The 23,982-nt window shown below is 36.5% G+C and overlaps 1 protein-coding gene across 1 annotated transcript in view; it reads left to right on the top strand.

Moving 5' to 3' along the window:
• Positions 1-23,982, top strand: part of TAF2 (TATA-box binding protein associated factor 2) — a gene marked incomplete at both ends in the record, with an annotated part of 69,924 nt that overhangs the window by 33,057 nt on the left and 12,885 nt on the right. Inside the window, 8 exons of the mRNA XM_080695233.1 lie at positions 1,884-2,024; positions 3,497-3,607; positions 6,510-6,703; positions 8,178-8,317; positions 12,197-12,266; positions 15,641-15,750; positions 20,903-21,132; positions 23,087-23,192. Of these exons, the coding sequence (XP_080551359.1) occupies positions 1,884-2,024; positions 3,497-3,607; positions 6,510-6,703; positions 8,178-8,317; positions 12,197-12,266; positions 15,641-15,750; positions 20,903-21,132; positions 23,087-23,192 (1,102 nt within the window). The remainder of the gene's footprint in view (positions 1-1,883; positions 2,025-3,496; positions 3,608-6,509; positions 6,704-8,177; positions 8,318-12,196; positions 12,267-15,640; positions 15,751-20,902; positions 21,133-23,086; positions 23,193-23,982) is intronic.

Genomic DNA, 23,982 nt, shown 5'->3' on the forward strand with positions numbered 1-23,982 from the left:
TTTTTTCATCTAATTTGATAGAAAGTTTTGCTGGGTAGGAAATTTTTGGCTGGAAGTTGTTTTTTTTCAGAGTTTGGAATATGTTACTCCAAGCTCTTCTGGCTCTCATGACTTGTTTTGGGAAGTCTGGAGTGATTCTAATTGGTTTGCCTCTGAATGTCACTTGGTCCTTTGTTTTTGTTACCTTTAAGATTCTCTGTTTGGCTTCCACATTGGTCATTTTGACAATTATGTGGCGTGGGGATCCTCTTCTCCGATCCTGTCTAAAGGGAGTTCTATAAGTTTCCTGGACCTGTGTATCAACCTCTTGCTCTATATTTGGAAAATTTTCTGCTATTACTTCCTTGAAGAGATTGTTGATCCCTTTGGTTTCACTTTCTTTTCCCTCCTCTATTCCAATTAATCTTAGGTTAGCTCTCTTAAAATGGGCCCATATTTCTTCAATGTCAGATTCCTGCTGTCGGATATTTTTTCCTAGATTAGAAACTATGCGTTCATTTTTGGAATGATCATCTTCTAAGAGCGAGATTCTGTTCTCCATGTGGTCTAATCGGTTGTTTGTGCTTTGAATTGAGGCCTTTACTTCATTAATTGCATCCTTTATCTCTTTTTGGCTCTCTCTGAATTCTTTTCGAAGCACCTCTATTATTTCTACAGTTATTTTCCTGATTTGATCTTCTAGAAATCTCTGATTTTCTTTTTTATCGTGTTCTGATGTTGTGGGGTTGTGGGCATTCATTGCTCCAGTGTTATTCCTCTTTCCCATGATTTCGGAAGTTTGTGCCTTCTCTGGGTTCTTCCCTTGGGTCACTATGACTTCACTTAAGGTGCTCTGGATCTCGAGTCTGTAGTATCTCAGAGCCCACTACTCCATTACTGGGTTTTATCACAGAGTCTCCGACCCGGGGAGTCGATAGAGGCTGCTTTAGACTATGGGGGGGTGCCAGGTTGCACGTTCTCCTATGGTGTGATATCTCTGCCACCGCCACTCCCCCACTGGGTCAAGTCCCAGGGAGTACAGTACTGGGATTTCTCCTCTGTGGCCCACAATTTGACTCACTGTTCTTGAGTTCGCAGATGTAGCTGTACTGGACTTGGTGAATTCGCTGCTGCTGCCGCCAGTGGCAATATGGTGCTGCTGCCACGCCCTCAGCCTTGAGGCTGGCGTATTTTTTCTTCTCTGGTTTTGAGTTCCACTCTGAGTCCCTGCAGCGTGTGCTGATCTCAGCCACTGGGAGCTTTAGATGTTCCCTGCGCTGAGAAATCCTGCCTGGCTTTCCGCAGCGGCTCACCTCGGCTTGCTGTAGCCGTCCGGTGAACTCGCCGTTGCCGCCGGTAGTATGGCGCTGCTGCTTCGTCCTCGGGTTGAGGCCGGTGTATCTCCTCCGTGGCTCTGAGCTCTTTCTCAGTCCGCTGTCTCTCTGGAGCCTGGTGATTTTTTCATTTCTCTGGTGATGGTGTTTTCTGGCTATGAAAGGTGCTGATTTTGTGGTAATGGAGATTGGTTGTTAGTGGGGCTCTTAAGCCCCGCTTTTCTGGGTCGCCATCTTCCTGGAAGTCCCTCATGGTGATATTTCTACCAGATAAATTTAAAATATTAGAATTCTATTTGCTATTTTAAATGGATGGGGACAAACTTATTTAAACTAGAAGCCTTCTGCAAAGATTTTTCCTAAAACAAAAAGAATATTGCAATTTAGAAATTAACTTGTGGAAAATAACTGTAAGTAAACCATTTTCCCCCTACAGGCTGAGTGATGAAAAGATCAAATTGCATTAATTTCTGAAAATTATAGTATTGGCTTTTAGAGAGCTGTTTTACTTATTTAAAAATATATTTGCAGTCTTGATGGAAAATAACTTTATTTTCTAATTATTTACAGATTGCAAATTCAATGGTGAGCACGTGGACAGGACCACCGGCCATGAAGTCACTCTTCACTAGAATGTTTTGTTGTAAAAGTTGTCCAAACATTGTGAAAACAAACAACTTTATGAGCTTTCAAAGTTATTTTCTGCAGAAGGTACAGTTTATGTTAGAATTTTCTAATGATTTTTTTCTGATGCTTAATTTCATCTATGCTTATGACTTAAAATTTTATTTTCCAATAATCAGTACATCTGAGTTTAACTTGAAACTATTCAAATAAGTGTGTTTACTTTCTTAATAACAAGTTTGTCTTTGTTCCTAATTTTTTTCCAAAAGTTTAATTGATTGGTCATTGATTTTATGAACTTTGTGTCAAGTAATTCACTGCCCATAATAATACTAAAATGAGTAGAAATGGATGGTTTGCTTTGGGTTGCTACAGAGGAAATGGGCCCTTCTGATGTCAGTCCTTCCAGAATGCCGTAGGCGCATTTGAATCAAACAATATAGCATAGAGCTCTAGCTTCAGTCCCAGTTCTGCTACTCACTGGTACTTTGCACAGGGACAACTTTCTTAACCTTCTAAGTGTGTTTGCTCAATTATATAGTTCCTTGTTTAGAATTCAACAGGCCTCAGTATGTAAAGTGTTTTGAACTCCACTTATTATACATAGTAAGTTTTCTATAAGTGCTAATTTAGACAGTTGTGGTATGGTGTGGTATATTTTAGGAAACAGCATGGTCCTGGAGGGTGTTCAGCTTTGGGGTGATTTGGAAATTATTTGTATAGTTAACGAGTCATGTGAAAATGAAAGCAGAGATCAAATTAGACTGAAAGGTGGCGTGGAGCTGACGTAGAGAAAACTAGGAAAGCCTATTCTTTCATGACTTTAGTTGAAAAATAGGAGGAAGGAGACTATGTTGAGGTAAAACAAAGTTGAGGAAATGACATTTGGAGCCTGTTTTATTGTAAATAGTAAAAAGTAACTTGAAGCATTTGAGGCTTGTGTGACACAGTGAAAACACCCAGTGGAGAGGGAGAGATGAAATCGTTAATTGACAGAAAGTCAATAGAAAAGAGAGAATGGAGCAAATTTTGAAGCTGTTTGCAGAGAATCGGACATGGTTAGAAAGTAAATTGTAGGAAGTATAAGAACATTCTTTTTTCTGAAGCAGGGAGAAAGAAAGCAGACTAAAAACAAGTGAAATAAGAGATATTCAGGGGATGTTAGGCAAGCGGAGAGTTATATGTGAGAGAAGGAAAATGAAAGGATTGCCAGCAGCTTTGGGTGTCTGTTGAGAGTGGAAGTCATATTTACTTATGGTGAATTTCATAACACATTCAGGATGGTGTGGTTGTGGGAAAAGAGGGTAGGTGTGAGCAGAGAAGTGAGTGGCATCCTGTTATTGTAAGAATTGAATGTTGGAGCGTGCTTACAGATACTGGCCAGCTCCTGCCATTTCGCGTCCATAGGCCTTAGACTGACGTTTCCAACTGGAGTTGTGAACAATTAATGAGGGGCCTTCCCAGAGTACCTCTACAGATAGTGTAAACATGTAAGGAATTGTAGTGATGAAATATTTGAGTTTATGCTCTAAAACATTCTTCTTTTTTATATTTTGTAGACTATGCCAGTTGCAATGGCTTTATTAAGAGATGTTCATAACCTTTGTCCCAAAGAAGTCTTAACATTTATTTTAGACTTAATCAAGTACAATGACAACAGAAAAAATAAGGTAAGATATTTTTATTGGTGAATATTAATGACTGTCCATTGATGTTTTGCTTTTAAAGAAATATTTAGGAGGCTAGGGAACGTAGCTCAGTGGCAGAGCTCTTGCCTAGCTCACTCAGGTCTTCGGGTTCAATTCCCAACATCCCACTAAGAAATATTTAGTCTGTAAAATCATTGTTGAGCCCATGGTACTTGAGTTTTCTAGAGTTAGAATCATAGAAACATGGTTTATAGAATAGACACTAGATGAAAAACTAAGGTAAATTTTTTTTTTTTTTTTTCAGTACTGGGGATTGAACCTAGAGGCATTTTTCCTTTGAGCTACACCCCTAGCCATATTTTTTTATTCTTTATAAAATAGCGCTAGGGTCTCACTAAGTTGCAGAGGGCCTCACCAAGTAGCTGAGGCTGGCTGTGAACCCAGATCCTCTAGTCTCAGCCTTCCAAGTACTAGGATTATAAGCGTGTGCCACCACGACCAGTTAGGTTAATTGTTTTTTAAATATTCCTCAAGCCTCTTGTAGTACAGAGATAATACTGGGCAGCTAAAACTTGACTTGGTGTATAATCTGATAGTAAATTTTACTTTTATTCCTTTTTTTTTTTTAACAAAGTAGTATCTTCATTAGCAGTTGCCACTTGATTAACTTTTTAAATCATTGTGTGTTTGTATTTTGACTTAGCAAATAGTTACTGGATAGTATACTTTCAAAGTTTTACCTTGTTATCAATCTTAAAATCAGCAAGTGTTTTTGAGAATATGTGCTATAATAGGCAATATATAATGTTGATATATATATATATACATATATATATCATAGAAGAAATTATATATATATATATGTATATATATATATTTTAGAAGAGATGGATGGTTGATGGGTTGATGTCTTCAGGAACTTCACTTATTCATCAAACATTTACTGAACAACCATTGTCGATAATGGACCTTCACGACTTAGCCTTACAGAGGCATCAGACAAGTAAACAGCAAGCCGTGCGTGATAACTGCTAGTGTGGAGGCATATAGGACTTCCTAGGGGATCTCAGAGGAAGTAGTGTCAGCTTCCAAGGGTCCAGGAGAAAAACTCAGCAATGTGTTAAATAGAAGTAGTGAGCCTCAAACTGAGCCATAAAGATGAATGGGGTTTTCTCTATTTATGAATAGGACCAATCTAGGAAGGTCTTTCCAGACAGGACAAACAGCACTAACGAAGACACATATAACTGGTAGGAGAAGTCAAATTTATGAAATGTAATGAAACATTACAAAAACTTTATTAAAGATGACTTATAATGTAAATCAAGGTGACAAGTTTTGCTGCTTCACTTGAAATAATATTCAGTTGACAATCATAAAAGCCAGCTTAAAAGATTAGTGCTTTAAAATATACATTATTGCAGATTCACTTTCTTCATCTTTTTTTTAATATTGTTCACTCATCTCTGATATGCAGATCATTGTTCCCTCTCAGAACAGGGCACACTAGGGTCATAGGATTCCAAATAGAACTTTCAGTTGCCTTTCTCATGGATCCTGCTTTTTCAATGAATAACATGCCCATGTAGGCAGACCCATTATAGGAAAAATAGGATTATTTTTCTTTCATTATTGTTTCACTTAAGTGGTTCAGATTTCCATTTAGTTCTACACTAAATTAGAATAAAAAACTAGATGTAATTTTTAATTTCACCTAAAATTTTATTTTAATCAGTATTTACCTGGCTAACTAAATCCCAAGGAAACTTAATTAATAGACTGTAGACCTGGCAATATTTTTCTTTTTTTTTTTTTTCCAGAGTTCTTAATTTTGAGACCATCCACTAATCTAAACTGTGACCTATTTAAGAAGTAGCAAAATATACCAATAAAACATAATTACTATAATTTTTTTAAATCACTGTTTAAATCTTGAGGGATAGGACTTTCTTTCTTTCTTTCTTTCTTTCTTTCTTTCTTTCTTTCTTTCTTTCTTTTTTTTGGTCATACTGGGGAGTTGAGTCCAGGGGTGTTCTACCTACCTCTGAACTATACCTTCAGCCCTATTTTATTTTTATTTTGAAACAGGGTCTCTCTAGGTTATCATGTGCTGGCTTCAAACCTGCAGTCCTGTCTCAGCCTCCCAGGTACTGGGATTACAGGGGAATGCCAGACTTCAAATTATTTTTTATATTATATTTAAGCCCATTTTTTCCTCAGGTTTTCTTACAGTTTTTAATTTTAAATGTATGCCATATTAAAATGGCTATGAGAAAATTTCCTAGTATTTAAGTATTTTTCATGAGTTCTTAATATTATCCTGTTGTCTTTTTAAAAAATTTATTTTGGGGGATACTGGGGATTGAATTTAGAGGCATTCTGCCTCTGAGCTACACCCCCAGCATTTTTTATTTATTCTTTTATTTTGAAACGAGGTCTCACTAAGTTGCTCTGCTCTCCTCAAACCTGTGATCCTCCTGTTTCAGGCTCCCAAGATCCTCCTGTTTCCGGCTCCCAGGAACACCATCATAACTAGCTGATACCAGAATCTCTTTCTAATAACTGTTTCAGTAATTTACATGCAACACTACAACTAGAAGTGGCCAAAGAAAGAATTTAGTTTAACCATCTCCTTTATAACAGGACCATGTAGGGCTTTAGTGGGGACAGTTATGGCTGTGTTACTACAAGACAACTTTACGTAACTCAGTAAATATTTACTCGGTGCACTAACACATTACTGACTAACGGATCTCTTTCACTCTGTCTTCCAAAGTGTCACTTTATGCCAAGGACGGAGTTGAATATTTACTAGATAAGAGGCTTATGTCTTCGGATAAATTATGTTTTTAAATAATACCTATTATATTAATTGTCATGAGAAGTGTTCATTTTATCTTCTCTTCGTTATTGTCTGGCTTAGTTTTCAGATAACTATTACCGTGCAGAAATGATTGATGCCCTGGCCAACTCGGTTACACCTGCAGTCAGTGTGAATAATGAGGTTAGAACTTTGGATAACTTAAATCCTGATGTGCGGCTAATTCTTGAAGAAATCACCAGGTTCTTGAATATGGAAAAACTTCTTCCAAGTTACAGACATACCATCACTGTCAGGTATCATTAAAGTCTTCGCTTTTACTTTAAATGCCTTTATTTTTATTTTTACACTTGTATTGGTGCATGAGAGTGTCACATCGTGACATAGTTTGCAGCGATGGAGACAGACACCCGCGTGGCACTCGCTGGCTTACCCCAGCTCCCCCCCCGTACCCGATGTCGAGATTGGCCTCGGTATCTCACGTATGTACTTAATGTCAGTGGAAGTGTTTCCTTCATTAGTTCTCTCTCTCCCTCCCACTTTCCCCAAGACCACCTGCTTTGCTCCACAGGCGTTTCTCCTCCATTTTATTAGTATAAAATAAACGTACTCTCACAGGTAAAACTGGGAAATACAGCAAAGGAAAAGGGCAAAATTAAAACTCGGATTCTATCATCTACAGATAAAATGTCAATATTTGGAGAATGTCCTAAATTTTTTCCATTTGTAAATATAAGCCTTTTTAATTACATATGGTTTTTTTTTTTTTTTTTCCAGTACTGGGGATGGAACCCAGAGGCATTCTACCTCTGAGCTATACCTCCAGCCTTAATTTATTTTATTTTATTTATTTTATTTATTTATTTATTTATTTATTTATTTGTTTGTTTATTTATTTATTTATTTATTTATTCCCTCTATTGCTAATGGTCTTTTCAGATGACTTTCCACTACTGTCAGCTTTGAAAAGTTCTGCTTAGCCAGGCGTGGTGGCACACGCTTGTAATCCCCGCGCTTGGGAGGCGGAGACAGGAGGATCACGCAGGTTCGAAGCCAGCCGCGCTGGCTTAAGAGACCCTGTTTCCAAATAAAAATATAAAAAAATTAGGTCTGGGAGTGTAGCCCGGAGGGGTAGAAGGACTTCCAGGAACCCCAGAAACACACACACACACACACACACACACACACACACACAGTTCTGCTTATTCCTCTGAGTTTGCTAAAAGTGGGTTACTGATTCAAACATTATGAACAGCTTTAACCTTTCATTTATATGATGTATGAACTAAATTATTTAAGCTTTTAGGGAAAATATTTTTATATATGTATATATAAACATATATATATATATATATATTTTTGAAACAGGGTCTCTTAAGCCAGCGCAGCTTCAAACCTGCGTGATCCTCCTGTCCCCGCCTCCCAAGCACAGGTATTACAAGCGTGCACCACCACACCCGGCTTTAGAGAAAATATTTAAATCACTTTACACTAAATACTTTTTTCTGAAGAATATTATTGTTATACGTATAACATGAAACTTGAGTTTCCTAACAAGTTTTGAAATTTGTTTTCTTTAGATAGTATTTGGGTACTTATTTTGAAAATTTATCAACATAGTAAACACTGAATATTGTAAATTTGAGTGTGCATTCAAATCACATTAGTTTTTAAATTTACTGTGATAAGTAGATCTCCAATACCAGGAAATAACAAATTTGATTCCAAATACCTGAATGAGAGTAGCTAACTGGAAGGTTCTTTCCCTAGTTGCTTGAGAGCCATTCGGGTGCTTCAGAAGAACGGACACGTGCCAAGTGACCCAGCTCTTTTTAAGTCTTATGCTGAATATGGCCACTTTGTGGACATCAGGATAGCAGCTTTGGAAGCCGTTGTTGATTATACGAAAGGTAATGCCTCAGACACGGATGCTCATGTAATTTAAAAAGAAAAACTTTTAGCTGGGCAATGGAAGCACATGCTTGTGTTCCTAGTACTTGTGAAACTGAAACGGGAAGATTTTAGGTTCCAGGCCAGCCATAGCAACTTAGTGAGCCTCTCAGCAACTTAGTGAGACCCTGTTTCAAAATAAGAAATAAAGAGCCGGGCGTGGTGGTGCCACACTTGTAATCCCAGTACTTGGGAGGCTGAGACAGGAGGATCACATAGATTCAAAGCCATCCTCAGCTACTTAGTGAGGCTCTTAGCAACTTAGTGAGACCCTGTTTCCAAATAAAATATAAAATAGGTCTTGGAGTGTAGCCTGGAGGTAGAAAGGACCTGGTTCCATTTCCAGTAACACAAAAAATAATAAATAAATAAATAATAAATAAATAAATATAAAAAATAAAAAGGGCTGATGGTATAGCTCAGAGGCTGAATACCCCTGTGTTCAATCTTTTTAAGCCAGTCTTAGTTATTGGATTTTATATTCTGTACAATATAAGTATCTTAGTTTTAAATTCTTGACTCACTGTTAAAAGGAATTTTTGGTAAATGTAGAATTGATGCAAGAATATATGAGAGAAAAAAATTATCAGTACCTTGCTTTTTTGAGAAGTTACTATATTCTATAGATTATTTGCATATTATTTCTCAAAAAGACATTTGAAAATTTCTAAGGATTCAAGAAAGCTTTGTATGGCTATGTAAATTTGTTTCAGAAAATACAGCAAGAGATGTAAACAGGAACTTCAGTAGGTTAATTAAACAAATTCATTCATGAAGTTGAAAAGAAAATAAGGCAGGTCATAAAATGAATAAATGGATAATAATGTTAAAAACATCTCAAAATATCAGAAGAGAAAAATAAAGAAGTAAAAACTTGAAGACTAAAGCAGGTTGGAAGAAAAGCAGTAACTCCTGTAATATTAGGATACTCTGAAAAGGTATAAATTAAACTGACCTAAAATAGGTTCTGATGAAATCCTAATCTTTGCAATTAAGGAAAAATGTCTGAGTTTCTGGGCATATCAGACCAAGTTATTGTACAAAGTAAAAGAATAGTGTAGCCTCTGCGTTCTTCAGCATCTGAGGAGTAAAGGACAGTGAGCAGATGGCCCATAAGCTGTAGGGAAACCTGGTTTAAGACTGTCCTCCTCACCAAGTGCTCACTTGATCATGTCGCCGCTGAGACTGCAGGTCTGTCTCCTGTGTAACAGTCTTAAAAATGAAACTGCCGGGCATACTTTTGAGCTGTCCTGGGTGTGTAACTCAGGGTTGGTGAATGTGTGGAACAAAGGAACTAGTGGTGACTGACTGTACCTATGAAGTAGAGTTAAGCCTAACTGCTGAGCTGAGTATAAAAGTTCTTGTATGTATGAAAAACAGTTCTTAAAAATAATGTGCAAGTAAAAAAACCATGAACATCCTATATCTAAATTCCAGATTATGAGAGCAAAATATGGGAAGAATAAAGAAGTAAAAGTATGCTAAACTTCTTGTCTGGCTTTAGAAGAAAAGAAAGGAGTGAAGGAAGTTCTTTAGTAGATACTGGTTTATGTTCCTCTTTTTTCTTTTTTGGGGGTACTAGGGATGAAACCCAAGGGTGTTCTACCCCCGGGCTATGCTTCCAGCCCTACTTTTTAGTCTTTTTTAATTTATTATTATTATTATTATTATTATTATTATTATTATTATTATTATTATTATTATTTTGGTGGTACTGGGATTCCTGGAAGCCCTTCTACCCCTCCGGGCTACACTCCCAGACCTTTATTTTTTTTAAGTTTTTTATTTGGAAACAGGGTCTCTTAAGCCAGCACGGCTGGCTTCGAACCTGCGTGATCCTCCTGTCTCCGCCTCCCAAGTGCGGGGATTACAAGTGAGCACCAGCACACCCGGCGTCTTTTTTTATTTTTTGAAACAGGGTCTCACTGAGTTGCGAAGGGCCTTGCTAAGTAGCTGAGGCTGTCTGCAAACCGTGATCCTCTGGTCTCTACCTCCTGAATGCTGGGATTACAGGTATGTGCCTGGCTGGTACTGGTTTATTTTTAAATGTTAAAGAGAAGAAATTATATTAAATCTGTAATTAATTTTTATAAATTTTAAAAGAAACAGTTATAGTCAGAAAGAAAAGAAAGGATAACAATATAACACATAACAATACAATTAGAACAGTTATGTAATATGTATGTTAGTGTCTCAATTGAGAAAGGATGGTTATTTTTTTTTTAGTGCTTGTTAAAATATCCTTTGGTTTAAAAGATGATGGTAAAAATAGTGATTTATTGTTGTTAAATAAATTGTTTTTTTTTTTTTTTTCTTTCTGTACTAGGGATGGAACTCAGAGGCATTCTGTCTCTGAGCTACACCCCCAGGCTGATTTTTTATTCTTTATTTTGAAATGGTCTCACTGAGTTGCAAAGGGCCTCACTAAGTAGCTGAGGCTGTCCTTGAACTGCGATCTTCCTGTCTCAGCCTTCCAAATGCTTGAATTACAAGCATGTGCCACCACATTAAATGAATTCTTTAGCAAGAAGAAAAAATTTGTTTCAGTCTCCATTTGTATTTTGACAGTTTACTAGTTTGAAATCTAGAGGTCCTGAGATCCACTAAATTTGCTAGTGTTCCTAATCCCCTTTCTCAAGATACATGAATGGTGTTTAGTGTCTCAGACATGATGTCTGAATGGTGTTTAGTTCCTCAAACATATGAAGATTTGATGAATTAGTACTACATGAGATGAAATAGATTACTGTTATATTTCCAAAGGAATTCTAAACTAATAAGTGTAATTTAATTGAATGATACATAAATGTGAATCATGAATCCATACATCGTTGTTAAAATATAAGTTTAAATATTGGTGCTTAGATTAGAAAATGGAAGAAATGAAAAATATTGGGAATAAAAATTTGAAAATAAAGCTTTCAAATAATAAAAGCAAAAGTGTGTTGAAAAGGTGAATGGAAATAGCTAGGGAATTTTCGTAATTGCTATTTATATTTTGCTGAAAAAAATAAGACTGCTTTTTAGTCTTAAAGAAACTGTGTAGGCAGAAAGAGACAGTCATTCTGTGTGATACCGTGGAGATAATTGAGTACCAAAACTCTGTAAAGTAAGCATCTAGGCATAATTTTATTTAAGTAGATTTTATCGAACTAATCTAGGACTCAATAAATTATTTGCTTTATTGCTTTATTTGATGTTGGTTTTAGCTTTAGTAACAATATGCAAGCGGGGCATGGTAGTGCATTGCTTGTAATCCCAGTACTTGGGAGGCTAAGACAGGAGGATCACAGGTTCAAAGCCAGCCTCAGCAATTTAGCGAAGAAGTAACCTAGTGAGACCCTGTTTCCAAATAAGAAATAGAATTGGGTTAGGGATGTAGCTTGGAGGTACAGTGCCTCTGGGTTTAATCTCTAGTACCACACACACAAAAAAAATGCTCGGCGTGGTGGTGCACGCTTGTAATCCCCGCGTTTGGGAAGCAGAGACAGGAGGATCAAAGCCAGCTACGCGCACTGGCTTAGGAGTCCCTGTTTCCAAATAAAAATGTAAAAATAGGTCTGGGAGTGTAGCCCGGAGGTAGAAGGGCTTCCAGGAACCCCAGTACCACAAAAAAAAAAAAAAAAAAAAAAAAATGCAGTTGTTACTATTCTTATAATACTTATAAAAGTTATAAAATGGCCCATTGTGTTCAAAATAAAAGTGGTTGCTTATAGCTTCAACTCTAAATGGAAATTCAGCTAAGGCAGAATCCTGTATATTAAATGCAGACTTCCTGTTTATCACTTGCTATTTGTTATGATTAATAACAAATATATTTCTTCATTTTTTATTTTCAGTGGACAGGAGTTACGAAGAACTGCAGTGGCTCCTTAATATGATCCAGAATGACCCTGTGCCCTATGTAAGGTGAGTTTATGGACTCTAATATTTGTTTTTGTAAACCCGAAGTAACTTGAATAATTTTAGATGACTAAACATAAAACTGTTGTTATATTTTTTGAGAATATGGCAGCCTGTCATGCATTTGTGTGTTTACTTTTACCCTTAACATTTGATTTGCCTTTGAATAAACATTTTCAGTTTCCTCCAGTTTTAAGTATAATTTCTGTTGTAGCTTAAAGAAGAGCTTATATAACCGTTTCTAGTGAACATGGATGATTCTGTATATATCCCATGTTATAAAACATCTGTGTTGGTTTATTTTACATTTTGAGAGCAAGAGCAATATTTCTGGGCATCCAGTTTGTTCCTTCTCATCTCATCTAAGGTCAGATTTTTTTAGGCTAGGGAATTTTTTTTTTTAAGGTAATCTATTATTAAAAATTTAGAAAATAAAAGAAAATCCCAGTCGGTCCGACATAGTAACGACTGTCGTTTTTGCATTCTTTTCTAGTCGTTTCCTTTATTTCTGCAACATTCTTTTACAAAGTAGGATGTTTATAGGATTCAGATAGAATTGAATGTAACCATTTCTTTATCTTTTCTCATAGTAGACACTCAAATTTTGGTTTATTTGATTTAGTGTTATAACTTTATAAAACAGAACTTTAAAGCTGAAAAATCACTTATATTCATTCAAAGGAGGAATGAGGACAGAGACCCAGAGGCTTGTCTTGCTCAGCTTTACACATCAATTAAAATAACATAAATGTTCTTCTCAAATAACATAAAATAAACCCAGCCTTCTAATCTCACTGCAACGCAGCTGGGGAGCAGTACACACACAGAGTTTTTCTTTTGATCAGCAGTAAATGTTCAGTTGTTTATAATAGTGAACTCTTGTTTAAACAAACATATATCAGTGCTTTGAGTAATGATCGTAATTTAAACATTCTTTGTACAAAGGTTTGCTGTTAAGATTTTATATTTCTTGATTTACAATATAAGTAGTATTGGAAGTATCGTGTCCATGAGATTGAAATACTAAGGTACAGTCGATGTGGAAAGAAAAAAATCTCATAATTACCTATTTTATCTTTTCTTTTTCTTTTCTTTTTTTTTTTTTTTTTTTGTGGTACTGGGGATGGAACCTAGGGCCCTTCTACCTCCATGTTACACCCCAGACCTATTTTATATTTTATTTGTAAACAGGGTCTCAATAGTTGCTGAGAGCTTCACTTAGGTGCTGAGGCTGGCTTCGAACCTGCAATCCTCCTGTCTCAGCCTCCCAAATACTGGGACTGCGCCACCACACCTGGCTCACAATTACCTATTTTAAAGTATACATTCAGAACTGAGCATATTGATACACACACATATCCCTGTACTTGGGAGATTGAGGCAGGAGGATCACAGGTTCAAGGACAACTTCAGCAATGTAGTAAGACCCTCAACAACCTAGCAAAGACTCTCTTTCAAAACAAAAAGTAAATAGGGCTGGGAGTTTAGCTTGGTGGTAGAATGATAGTAAAGATCCTACTGATAGCAAATAGGAATAGAAAGTATTAATAAATCTCATCAGCCAGGCATGGTGGCGCACGCTTGTAATCCCAATACTGGGGAGGCTGAGAAAGGAGGAACACAAGTTTTCACCTAGCCTCAGCTGCTTAGTGAGGTCCTTCACAACTTAGTGAGACCCTGTTTAAAATAAAGAATAAAAAATAGGACTGGGGTATAGTTCAGAGGTACTGCCCCTGGGTTCAGTCTCCAGTACCACAAAATAGATACATACATACATACATTCATACATACATTGTTATTGTTTGTATTCTTATGATTCCTATTGTAACTGGGCTTAGATGAAATCTCTGTAGTTTTTATTTGCATTTTCTTGAGTGCTAATGATATTCAACATTTTTCCGTAGATTTGTCGGTTTTGTATTTCTTCTTTTGAGAAATTTCTATTCAATTGCCCATTTTTGATTGAGTTATTTAGTTATTTGTGTTACATTTTTTAGTTTATTCTAGATTTTAGATATGAATCCTCTATCAAAGGAGTAACTGGCAAAGATTTTCTCCCATCCTGTACTGAAATTTAATTTATTTTTTATTAGTGCACTGTAGTCATACACCTTAATGGGACACCTGATAGAGGCATGCGTGCACACATCACTCCTCCTGTAGGCTCTCTCCTCATGCTCTTGTTTCCTTTGCTGTGCAGAAGCTTTTTAATTTGATACTATTTCATTTATTGATTTTCAGTTTTATTTCCTTTCTGAACTCTAGAAGTCTTGTTAAGGAAGTCTCTTCCCGTGGCTATACGTTAGAGAGTTCTATGTTTTCTTCTAGTATTTGTAGAATTTTTGGTCTAATTTCTGGGTCTTTAGTCTATTTGGAGTTGACTTCTGTGCAGGGTGAGATAGAGGTCTAGTTTCATTCTTCTACATATGGGTAGCCAGTGTTCCCAACACCTTTTATTGAAAAAACTTTTCTTCAAATATATTTTTGGCACTCTGTCAAAAATCAGTTGATTTGTAAGTGTGTAAATTTGTCTATCTTCTGTTTTGTAAAATTGGTCTATAGGTCTTTTTATGCAAATCTTGGGTGGATTTTAAAACTCATCATAAGCCGGGCGTGGTGGTGCATGCTTGTAATCCCCGCACTTGGAAGGCGTAGACAGGAGGATCGCGCAGGTTCGAAGCCAGCCGTGGTGGCTTAAGAGACCTTGTTTCCAAAAATAAAAGATTATAAAATAGGTCTGGGAGTGTAGCCCGAAGGTAGAAGGGCTTCCAGAAACCTCAGTACCACCAAAAAAAAAAAAAAAAAACCTTCATCATAAAATGGCCTTCAGTAGGGCTGGGTATGTAACTCAACGTCAGCATGAATTCTTAGCATGCATGAGGTCTTGGGTTTGGTCTGTAGCACGCGCGCACACACACACACACACAAATGTGATAGGAAAGATTGCTTATGATTAGTAGAAAAACAAGTAGTGATTATTTGGTATTTGGCATGCATAAAGTTTTTTTTCTTTTTTGGTGGTATATTGGGGATGAACCAGGGGCATTCTACCTCTGAGTTATATTCTCGGTCCTATTTTATTTTTTATTTTGAAAGAGGGTCTCACTAGATTGCTAATAGCCTCACTAAGTTGCTTAGGCTAGCTTCAAACCTGCAATCCTCCTGCTTCAGCCTCCCAAGTACTGGGGTGACAGGCATGCACCACCACAACCAGCTAATAAAGTCTTTTGAAATGAAATGAAACTAAATACAAAACTAGACCTAATGGAAAAATGATAAAATAGAAAGTGCTTTTAGTTTTCAGATATTTTATAGTATCTCCTACTTGTAGCATAACTCAGCAGATGGTCAGAAAATGTATTTATTCATTACTTTTTCAGGCATAAGATTCTAAACATGTTGACTAAGAACCCACCATTTACAAAGAATATGGAGTCACCTTTATGCAATGAAGCCCTGGTAGATCAACTTTGGAAACTTATGAATTCTGGTAAGACAGCAGTGATTTTCAAAAGCAAGATTGTTATTTAAGTATTTTTATTTTACAGCAGATTTCAATGCAATATCATTTAAAAGCTGGGGATTAGTTTTTCTTTTTTTAAGTAGGATGTCACACTTTCACAGTGGTAGGTCTGATAACATTTGTTAAGGATATGTTTACTTTGCTTCCCAGGGAGGTTAAGGAAATAAAAATTACTCATTTATTTGAGAGTATCTCAAATGTTTAAAGGGCTATAAATGTGAACGTGCACAGTAGTATTTATTTCTATTTCAGGAGATTACATAGGAGTGAAAAATCTTTCCATATCTCTTCCATGCCCACCTGGTAGTTTTTCCTAGAGGTAACCATATTGAATATTGAATAATAACCTGCATTTCTGAAAAGTGCATATTATTGTTCTTCTGTACCTTAGAGATGGCATCCCATCATATTTTCAATTTACATTATTTGAATGATGTCAGGTGGCAGGATAGTATAATACTTTGAGCACTAACTTTGAAACTAATTTTCTGAGGATTAACTCTTGGCTCAATTATTTATTCACTTTTTTTTTTTTTTTTTTGGTGTTGGAGATTGAACCCAGGGGCATTCTACCTCTGAACATTGCCCCTAGCCCTTTTTATTTTTTAAAATATTATTATTATTATTATTATTATTATTATTATTAATTATTAATTTGGTGGTACTGGGGTTCCTGGAAACCCTTCTACCTCCGGGCTACACTCCCAGACCTCTTTTAGGTTTTTATTTGGAAACAGGGTCTCTTAAGCCAGCGCGGCTGGCTTTGAACCTGCATGGTCCTCCTGTCTCTGCCTCCCAAGTGCGGGGATGACAAGCGTGCGCCACCACGCCCGGCCTTATTTTTTATTTTGAAACAGGATCTTACTAAGTTGCTGAGGTACTCACTAAGTTTCTGTGGGTGATCTCAAATCTGTGATCCTCCCATCTCAGCCTCCCAACTATTGAGACTACAGGCATGTACCATCACACCCAGCTTTCTGTGTGATTTTTTTAAAGCTTTTTTCTTTTATAAAATACAGATGATAATGATCATCTGTTTTTGCAAATTGGGAATCAGGTAACTTAGCATTTTAAAGCAGTGCTTGGCTCATATTAAACACTCAACGTTGTAGCAGTGATGACTTCATCATCATGCTTCTCATAAATATGAGCTATTTATAGGTTTTGTTTTGTTTTTATGGTTCTGGGTATTGGACCCAGGGGCCTAGAGACTGTTCCTAGAAGTGGCATTTGCACTGACTTTTTTTGTTGTTTGTTTTTTGGTGGTACTGGGGGTGGAACCCAGAGACTTTCTACCTCCGGGCTATACTCCCAGATCTATTTTATATTTTATTTAGAAACAGGGTCTCACTAAGTTGCTGAGAGCCTCACTAAGTAGCTGAGGCTGGCTTCGAACCTGTGCGATCCTCCTGTCTCAGCCTCCCAAGCGCGGGGATTACAAGCGTGCGCCACCACGCCTGGCTTGCACTGACTCTTGAGGAATAGAAAGAAACTTGCTATCAGGACAAAGCCATGTTAGATAGAATTATATGCAAAAGCTTCAAGTTCTGAAAGGCTGTCTAGAAAATAGTGTTGTCTGAATAGATAGATTAGGATCTAAAAATGAAGGGCCTTAGAAGTCTATGTTTTCTTGTGGGTAAGGAGGAAAAAGTGTTGTTAGGACTTTCCTGACTTCTGGTAGGTGTATGAGGGTTTTTTTGTTTTTTTTTTTTCCCCCACACTGAAAAAAATGATTTTCTACCAGGCATAATGGTGCCTGGCTATAATCCCAGTACTTGGGAGGCTGAAACAGGAAGACCATAAGTTTGAGGCCAGCCTTAGAAACTTAGCATGAGACCCTTTTTTAAAATAAAAAAATAAAAAGGGCTGGAGCATATGTAGCTCAGAGGTAGAATGCTCCTGACCACAAAAATGAATGAAAGAGCTGGGCGTGGTGGCGCACACTTGTAATCCCAGCATTTGGGAGGCTGAGACCGGAGGATCATGGTTTGTGAACAGCCTCAGCTACTTAGTGAGGCCCTTTGCAACTCAGTGAGACCTGGTTTCAAAATAAAGAGTAAAAAATAGGGCAGGGGGTGTAGCTCAGAGGTTGAATGCCCCTGGTTTCCATCCCCAGACCGGCAAAAAAAAAGAATAAATGGTTGATTTTTTCCACAATTCAGAGAGTATAAGATCCACCTTTTCCCACCTTTTATAGATTTAAGTAAGATGCTGATTCTAGTCCATAACAATAGTTTAAAAAATGCATTTTAAAAAGAAACCAGAGAATTGGAGATTTGTTTAGTGTTTGATGTTTTATTTAAGTCATAGTATTTTCTCTGATATTGCCTACTTAAATATTTTTTAATGTCTTTGTAACATCATAGTAACATCTTTTTATGATAATGTCTTTGACTATATGTCATTATAAAAGAAATTTTAGCTGTTACTCCCACATTACTAAGAATGACACAAATATACTAGTGTCATTGTTGTAAACATTGAAGGGGAACTACTTATTTACATCATGTTTATTTTTACTTTTTGCAAGTTGACAGTTTTACTCCAGAGTGTAGAGTGAGGAACAACTTCTAATTCCGTTTGATAGAATTTGCCAGGTTTCAGAAAATAACCAATTTGATAATAACATTATAAGGTCTCAATGTTTTAGCCTTCCTCCCACTCTCCTAATACCCTCCTTAGAAATGGAGGTGGCGGAAATAGAGGAAAACACTGATTCACCTATGGAGGAAAGTGTGAATGTACATACACAAATAACTCTAAGTGAATTGGATGTTTCTGCCTAGGATAAGATGGACTGAAAAACGAGGACATTAATACCTAATAGCAATTGTACTCAACTGGCTCAGCTTCGTACAAATTGTAAGATTCAGTGGTAAATAAGGAATGCCAGACTTATTCAGAAATGTTCTGAAAATAGTCTTTCAAAGTGAGCTTTCTTCTTATCAGCTTTTTGACATGACCAGGTTTTTTTTTAGTGCTTTCATTGGTGCATTATAATGATATATCATAGTGAGGCTCAAAGTCGTACAAATATATATGTACACAAGACACAACCAGTTTTAAAAGCAATTACTTCAGAAAATGAAGAAATTACTTTTCTTGTTGGATCAATTTTTTTTTTGTTATTTTAAGGGGTTTGAGGTGTTTTCTATTTGAATACAGAGCCTAAATTCATTTTAGAGGGAAAAGCCACTATCAAGAACTTCCCTTGGGATCCAAACAATGCTTTTCATTCCTCCATTCAAATGAAAGGTTTACCAAAACTAAAAGCCCACGCAGAGTTAAGATGAAACAAAAATAATATTTAAGGAGTTCAGCACATTTAGCAGCTAAGCAGCCTTTGTGATCCTCCTCACTCATTCTTAAGCGATTTTCCAGAACAGAACAACACCCTGTCTTATAAAATACAGATTCCCATTTGATTTTAAATCAAAATAAGTCATTTTTTTTTTTTAAGCTTTAAAGAAATCACAGTTGCATGGCTCATTTCCCTGGCATCAAAGGTTCAGGGTGGTTATTTGCAGCACACATGTGTAGGTAGCATTGATCTTCAGTTTTTATTTTTCTTCCAATCTCTGTATACTAAACCATTCTAATTTTTTTCTTACTAATAAACTGCCCAAGATGCATTTTTTTTTTCACTGCTGCATCCTTGGATATAGATGCGGTGCCACCTCTTCTGACTTTATCATTCATGCCGTCGGTATCCCTTCCCTTCCCTGTCAGGGTCGAGCCCCTCTAGCCTTTGCTAATAAAAGTCCCAGCAATCTGATAACCTGTTTTTTATGGAACCTTCACATATCTGTAAAATGCTTTGAGGAAGAGAATGACAAATGCCTACAAGAAATAAATTGCCATCAGGCCATTGAAGTGTCCACATACGCACATTTCAGAAAAGGAAAATAGACCGAGTGGAACAGCCTCAGTTGCACTGTATGCTCTTCTTTCCATTTCTAGTCTCTCTGTAGCGTGTGTTGTATAAGGACCTGATCCTCAGCAGGCGCTCTGGCCTCTATTCTTTCTCATGCTTCTTCTATCAGTATTGCTTTAAACATCATGGTTCACTTTTGAAATCAGTTCTTCATCAGAATATAGTATTTATAGGTTTTATTTTTCTTACTGAGAGGAATTGTCATATTCCTTCTATTCATCTGTTTTAAATTCTCTAGATCATTTTAAATTCCAACTAGAAGAGATTGTGTTACCTTAGGTAACTAATTTTATTTTATAGATAAGCTGTGTATGAGAGAAAAAGAAGAGAGGGGAGAAGGAAAAGGAGGGAAGGAGGAAGGACTGACTCTGAAATCTGTATTTCCTGATCTGTCAGTGTTGTAGGATAAGCTGTGATCTCAGACCAGAACTCTTAATTTAGGGGGAAAAACCGATCCAGAGCAATCAAAAGAACTTGCCTCTAGTCTCAGTTTGTTTAAAGCGTATTTCTACCCAGCAGTCATCGTCTGGTCAAATACGTGTTTACTACTTGTTGCTGTCCCTGTAGTCGGCTTACTTCTGTTATTTTTAAAAAGCAAGGACTTAGTACAACACCACATATAAATATAAAAGTGGTTAGCAAAATACTTTCCTCTTCTATAATAAATCTAAGTTTCAAGTTATATATTTCAAGTAGTTGTGCATTTTCTTACATATTTAAAACCCCAAAGGAGTAAAGGCTAGAGATAGGAGAATTTGGCCAGGTGCAGTGGTACACACCTGTAACCCCAGTACTTAGGAAGCTGACATAGGATCAGAGGATCGAGGCCAGTGTAGGGTAACTTAGCAAAACCATGTTTCAAAGTAAAAAATAGGACTAGGAACATAGTTTAGAGGTAGATTGCTACTCGGTTTAATCTCCAGTCCCTCCCCACCAAAAAGAGGGGGGTAATTTGTTTCAATTATAGGATATATAAAGACTTTTGGGGTGCAGTTTTTTTAATAAGCTGTTAATGAAGAGAGACAAAGTAGACAGGCAGTGTAGGGTAACTACTGAGAGGAAAGAAATAAAAAGACCATTTAAGGCCAGAAAAAATAGTCTTTCTGCAATATTAGATTTTTAATTGAGGTCTAATACTCATAAGAATAAAGGTATGATAATAAAATTTCTTCATTTATTTCTTAGGTACTTCACATGACTGGAGGTTACGGTGTGGTGCAGTGGACTTGTATTTCACACTTTTTGGCCTCAGTAGACCTTCCTGTTTACCCTTGCCAGAGCTTGGGTTGGTTCTTAATCTAAAGGAGAAAAAAGCTGTCTTGAATCCAACCATAATTCCGGAGGTCGTGGCAGGCAACCAGGACGCTGCGAGTAATCCCAGCAGTCATGCCCAGCTAGTTGGATTTCAGAACCCTGTAAGAATCACGTGTGTTACAGAAGATGTCATTGTATTCTGTAGTGCCATCTAGAGAAGAGAATTGCTTCCTGTAAACTGGTGAATTTCATAGCAACTAAAACAGTTCACTTCAACACCTTCTGCCTGACATTTGTTTAGCATTGTACATTTCATAAAAATGCTGCTGTCGTCCATAACTGAGTATAACAAATGATCTGCTGTCAGTCCACTTCCTCCTTTTGTGATGACATCATGATTTTATTTTGAATTTGAGTATAGAATTTCTCTCCTGGGTAGTACAGGAAAAAAAAAAAAAAGAAGGCTACCTATTACATATTAACCTGTCTTGTCCATGCGTGTTAATGGCAAGCTGTTTGATCATGGGGGCCGTGTCATTTTAAATTGCTACTCTTTGTAATACCAAGCACAATTCTAACATATGCTAAGTGCCTGGCAAATGCTTGTGTTGAATGAAAACAAATAACTCAATGGGTGGATGATCAGGTGAAGAAATAATCTGCTGACTTGGGAGAAGACTGCATTACATTTTAAATTTTTATTTCATTTTGTTTGCCTTTAGGTAGGCTTTTCTTTCTAATTATGTGTTGCTAATTGTCAGACTTTCTGTAAAAAGACTTATAGGGTACATATTATTTTACTATAAAGAAAGTATTCAAGAAATGATTTTCTTATTGATACTAATGTCTCTGATACATTAAGCTTCATTTTTCACCAATATTTAGAACAGATTATTTGCCTGACAATTCACTATTAGTGTTTTGACATTTTTGAAACTCAGATTCACTCTGATAGTCATGATAGACATTTTGAAACTCAGATTCTCTCTAATGATAGAAACAGTCATTTTAAGTATACTTACCTAAGGTTTTCTAAAATAGAATCATACTTACTTGTTGTAAATTTAAAAATATGTCCCAGAATTTGAGTTATGAAGAAGTAAGACAGTTCCTTACAGATTAAAAAAAAAATCTCATTGAGGAGCTCTTTCAGATTTAAATATTTATAAACCTGTGAAAATAGATGTTTATAATTCTTGCCCATATGTGTAAACTTGCCCACATTCACACTTCAGGATAAAAGATGAAAGTGACACCAAAAGATACATTCTTTTACAAAAGCTCTAGAAGTTGACTAAATATTTTTCTTCTCAAAAGAGTAAAACATGCAGGAAAAGATTAAAAATCTTAAGCCCATGCTGGTAACTTGTCGCCACTGGGCATGTTCTGATCTGTATGGTTGTTATGGCTATCAGTTTTCAGCTATAATATGAGCTACTTGTCTTCAGAAATCTAATTCTGATCTTAAATATTGCTGCAGGAAGATGATCGCCTTGCCAAGGAAGCATCATGTAATATATCAGCTCCTCAGCAGGGAGTGAAGAGGAAGGCTGACACCCCCCTGAGGGCCCCACTAGAACCTGGTCAGATACTGGAGAAGAATGAGGATAGCAGTAAAGTCAAACTCAAAAGCAGAGTAAGGAATACAGGCCAAGCCTGTATGAACAGTGTAGGATATTCACCTGCTCAGAAATCGTTGTGAATACTTGCAGTGGTTTCCCTTAGCTGGAACACTTGGGACAGGCTGAATCACAGAAGAACTCAAATGTCCTTCTAAGACATTCAAATTAAATTTTTAATTTCCGGTATTGCATATTTCTTCTCTGTTTGGGGGAGGAACTATGTACAAATGTTCTACCACAGCTCAGTATTTTTCCTCATAATATAGGAGTAGATTTTAGTTGCTATTACATTTCCAGTGATTTCTGATCAGCTTCTTTTGGAAGCTGGACAATGTATCTTTTAATAACTTTTGAGGAAGAGACTACTTTTCCTTTTAGGATTATATCAGGACCATATTCTGTGGCTTCTTTGCCACCTTTCCTAAAAGATAAAATCCAAATTTAAAGTGTTAAATGGTCCTTTTATTCTTCTGTTTTTGTGTGTGTGCTTTAGTTTTCAAGTTCTCAAGATGAGGAGGAGATTGATATGGATACCGTTCACGATAGCCAGGCCTTCATTTCCCATCATCTGAACATGCTTGAAAGGCCATCTACTCCAGGTAGGATTATGTTCAGCAGTCACTGGGGTGGAGCATTCACATGGTGTCTCCATGCCAAAGGTCAGTTCTTCTGCCTTTGTACTATAGTTAGCTACTGTCTTGTATTTTCTTTTTCTTAATTTAACTAGGTTGTTTTCCTTTATAGTGTACCATGTAGGTATATGATTTTATATGTTTACTAGCTCTTCTTTTTGGATTTTTATGAAAATGGTATATAAAATACATGACTTACTTTTTTCCTTTAACATTGTATCTAAAATTCATAAGGCCTAATTGATTATTTTTATTTATCATCATGTTGGTGTCTGTCATAGCCCTGTTTTATTTTCATGAAAGGTAGTAAGATTCTTATTGAGCAATTAAGTGGATAAATTCAGGTTTCCTTTTAATGCATTTTTTTCTATTATGGGTATGATTGTTCTTTTTTCTTCCTTCCTCCCTCCTCCCCTGCCAACATACTGTACTTTTTTTGTCTGTATATTCAAAAATCTTAATTATATTCTATGATGATTCAATCTTACATTTTCATTTGAGTGTTCTTTTTACATGTTACATTTGTGCTAAACCTCCCATTATTACCCTTGGCTTGATGTGTTTTGTTGTTTGGCTTTTTGTATGGTTTTTTATGGGAACTTAAATGTATTTTTATCATCTAGTAATGTAAGGTGAGCTCATAGAATTTGAGAACTGCCTTCATGGAATATGAGCCTAAGATATACTTGAAAACAAGTAGGTTATGAACTCTGGCTTTTATAATTGTAAGAGATCTTAATTATCTTTTCTGTCCTTG

The sequence above is a fragment of the Muscardinus avellanarius genome, assembly GCF_963383645.1.
Source record: "Muscardinus avellanarius genome assembly, chromosome: 4".
In the NCBI taxonomy this organism is placed as follows: domain Eukaryota; kingdom Metazoa; phylum Chordata; class Mammalia; order Rodentia; family Gliridae; genus Muscardinus; species Muscardinus avellanarius.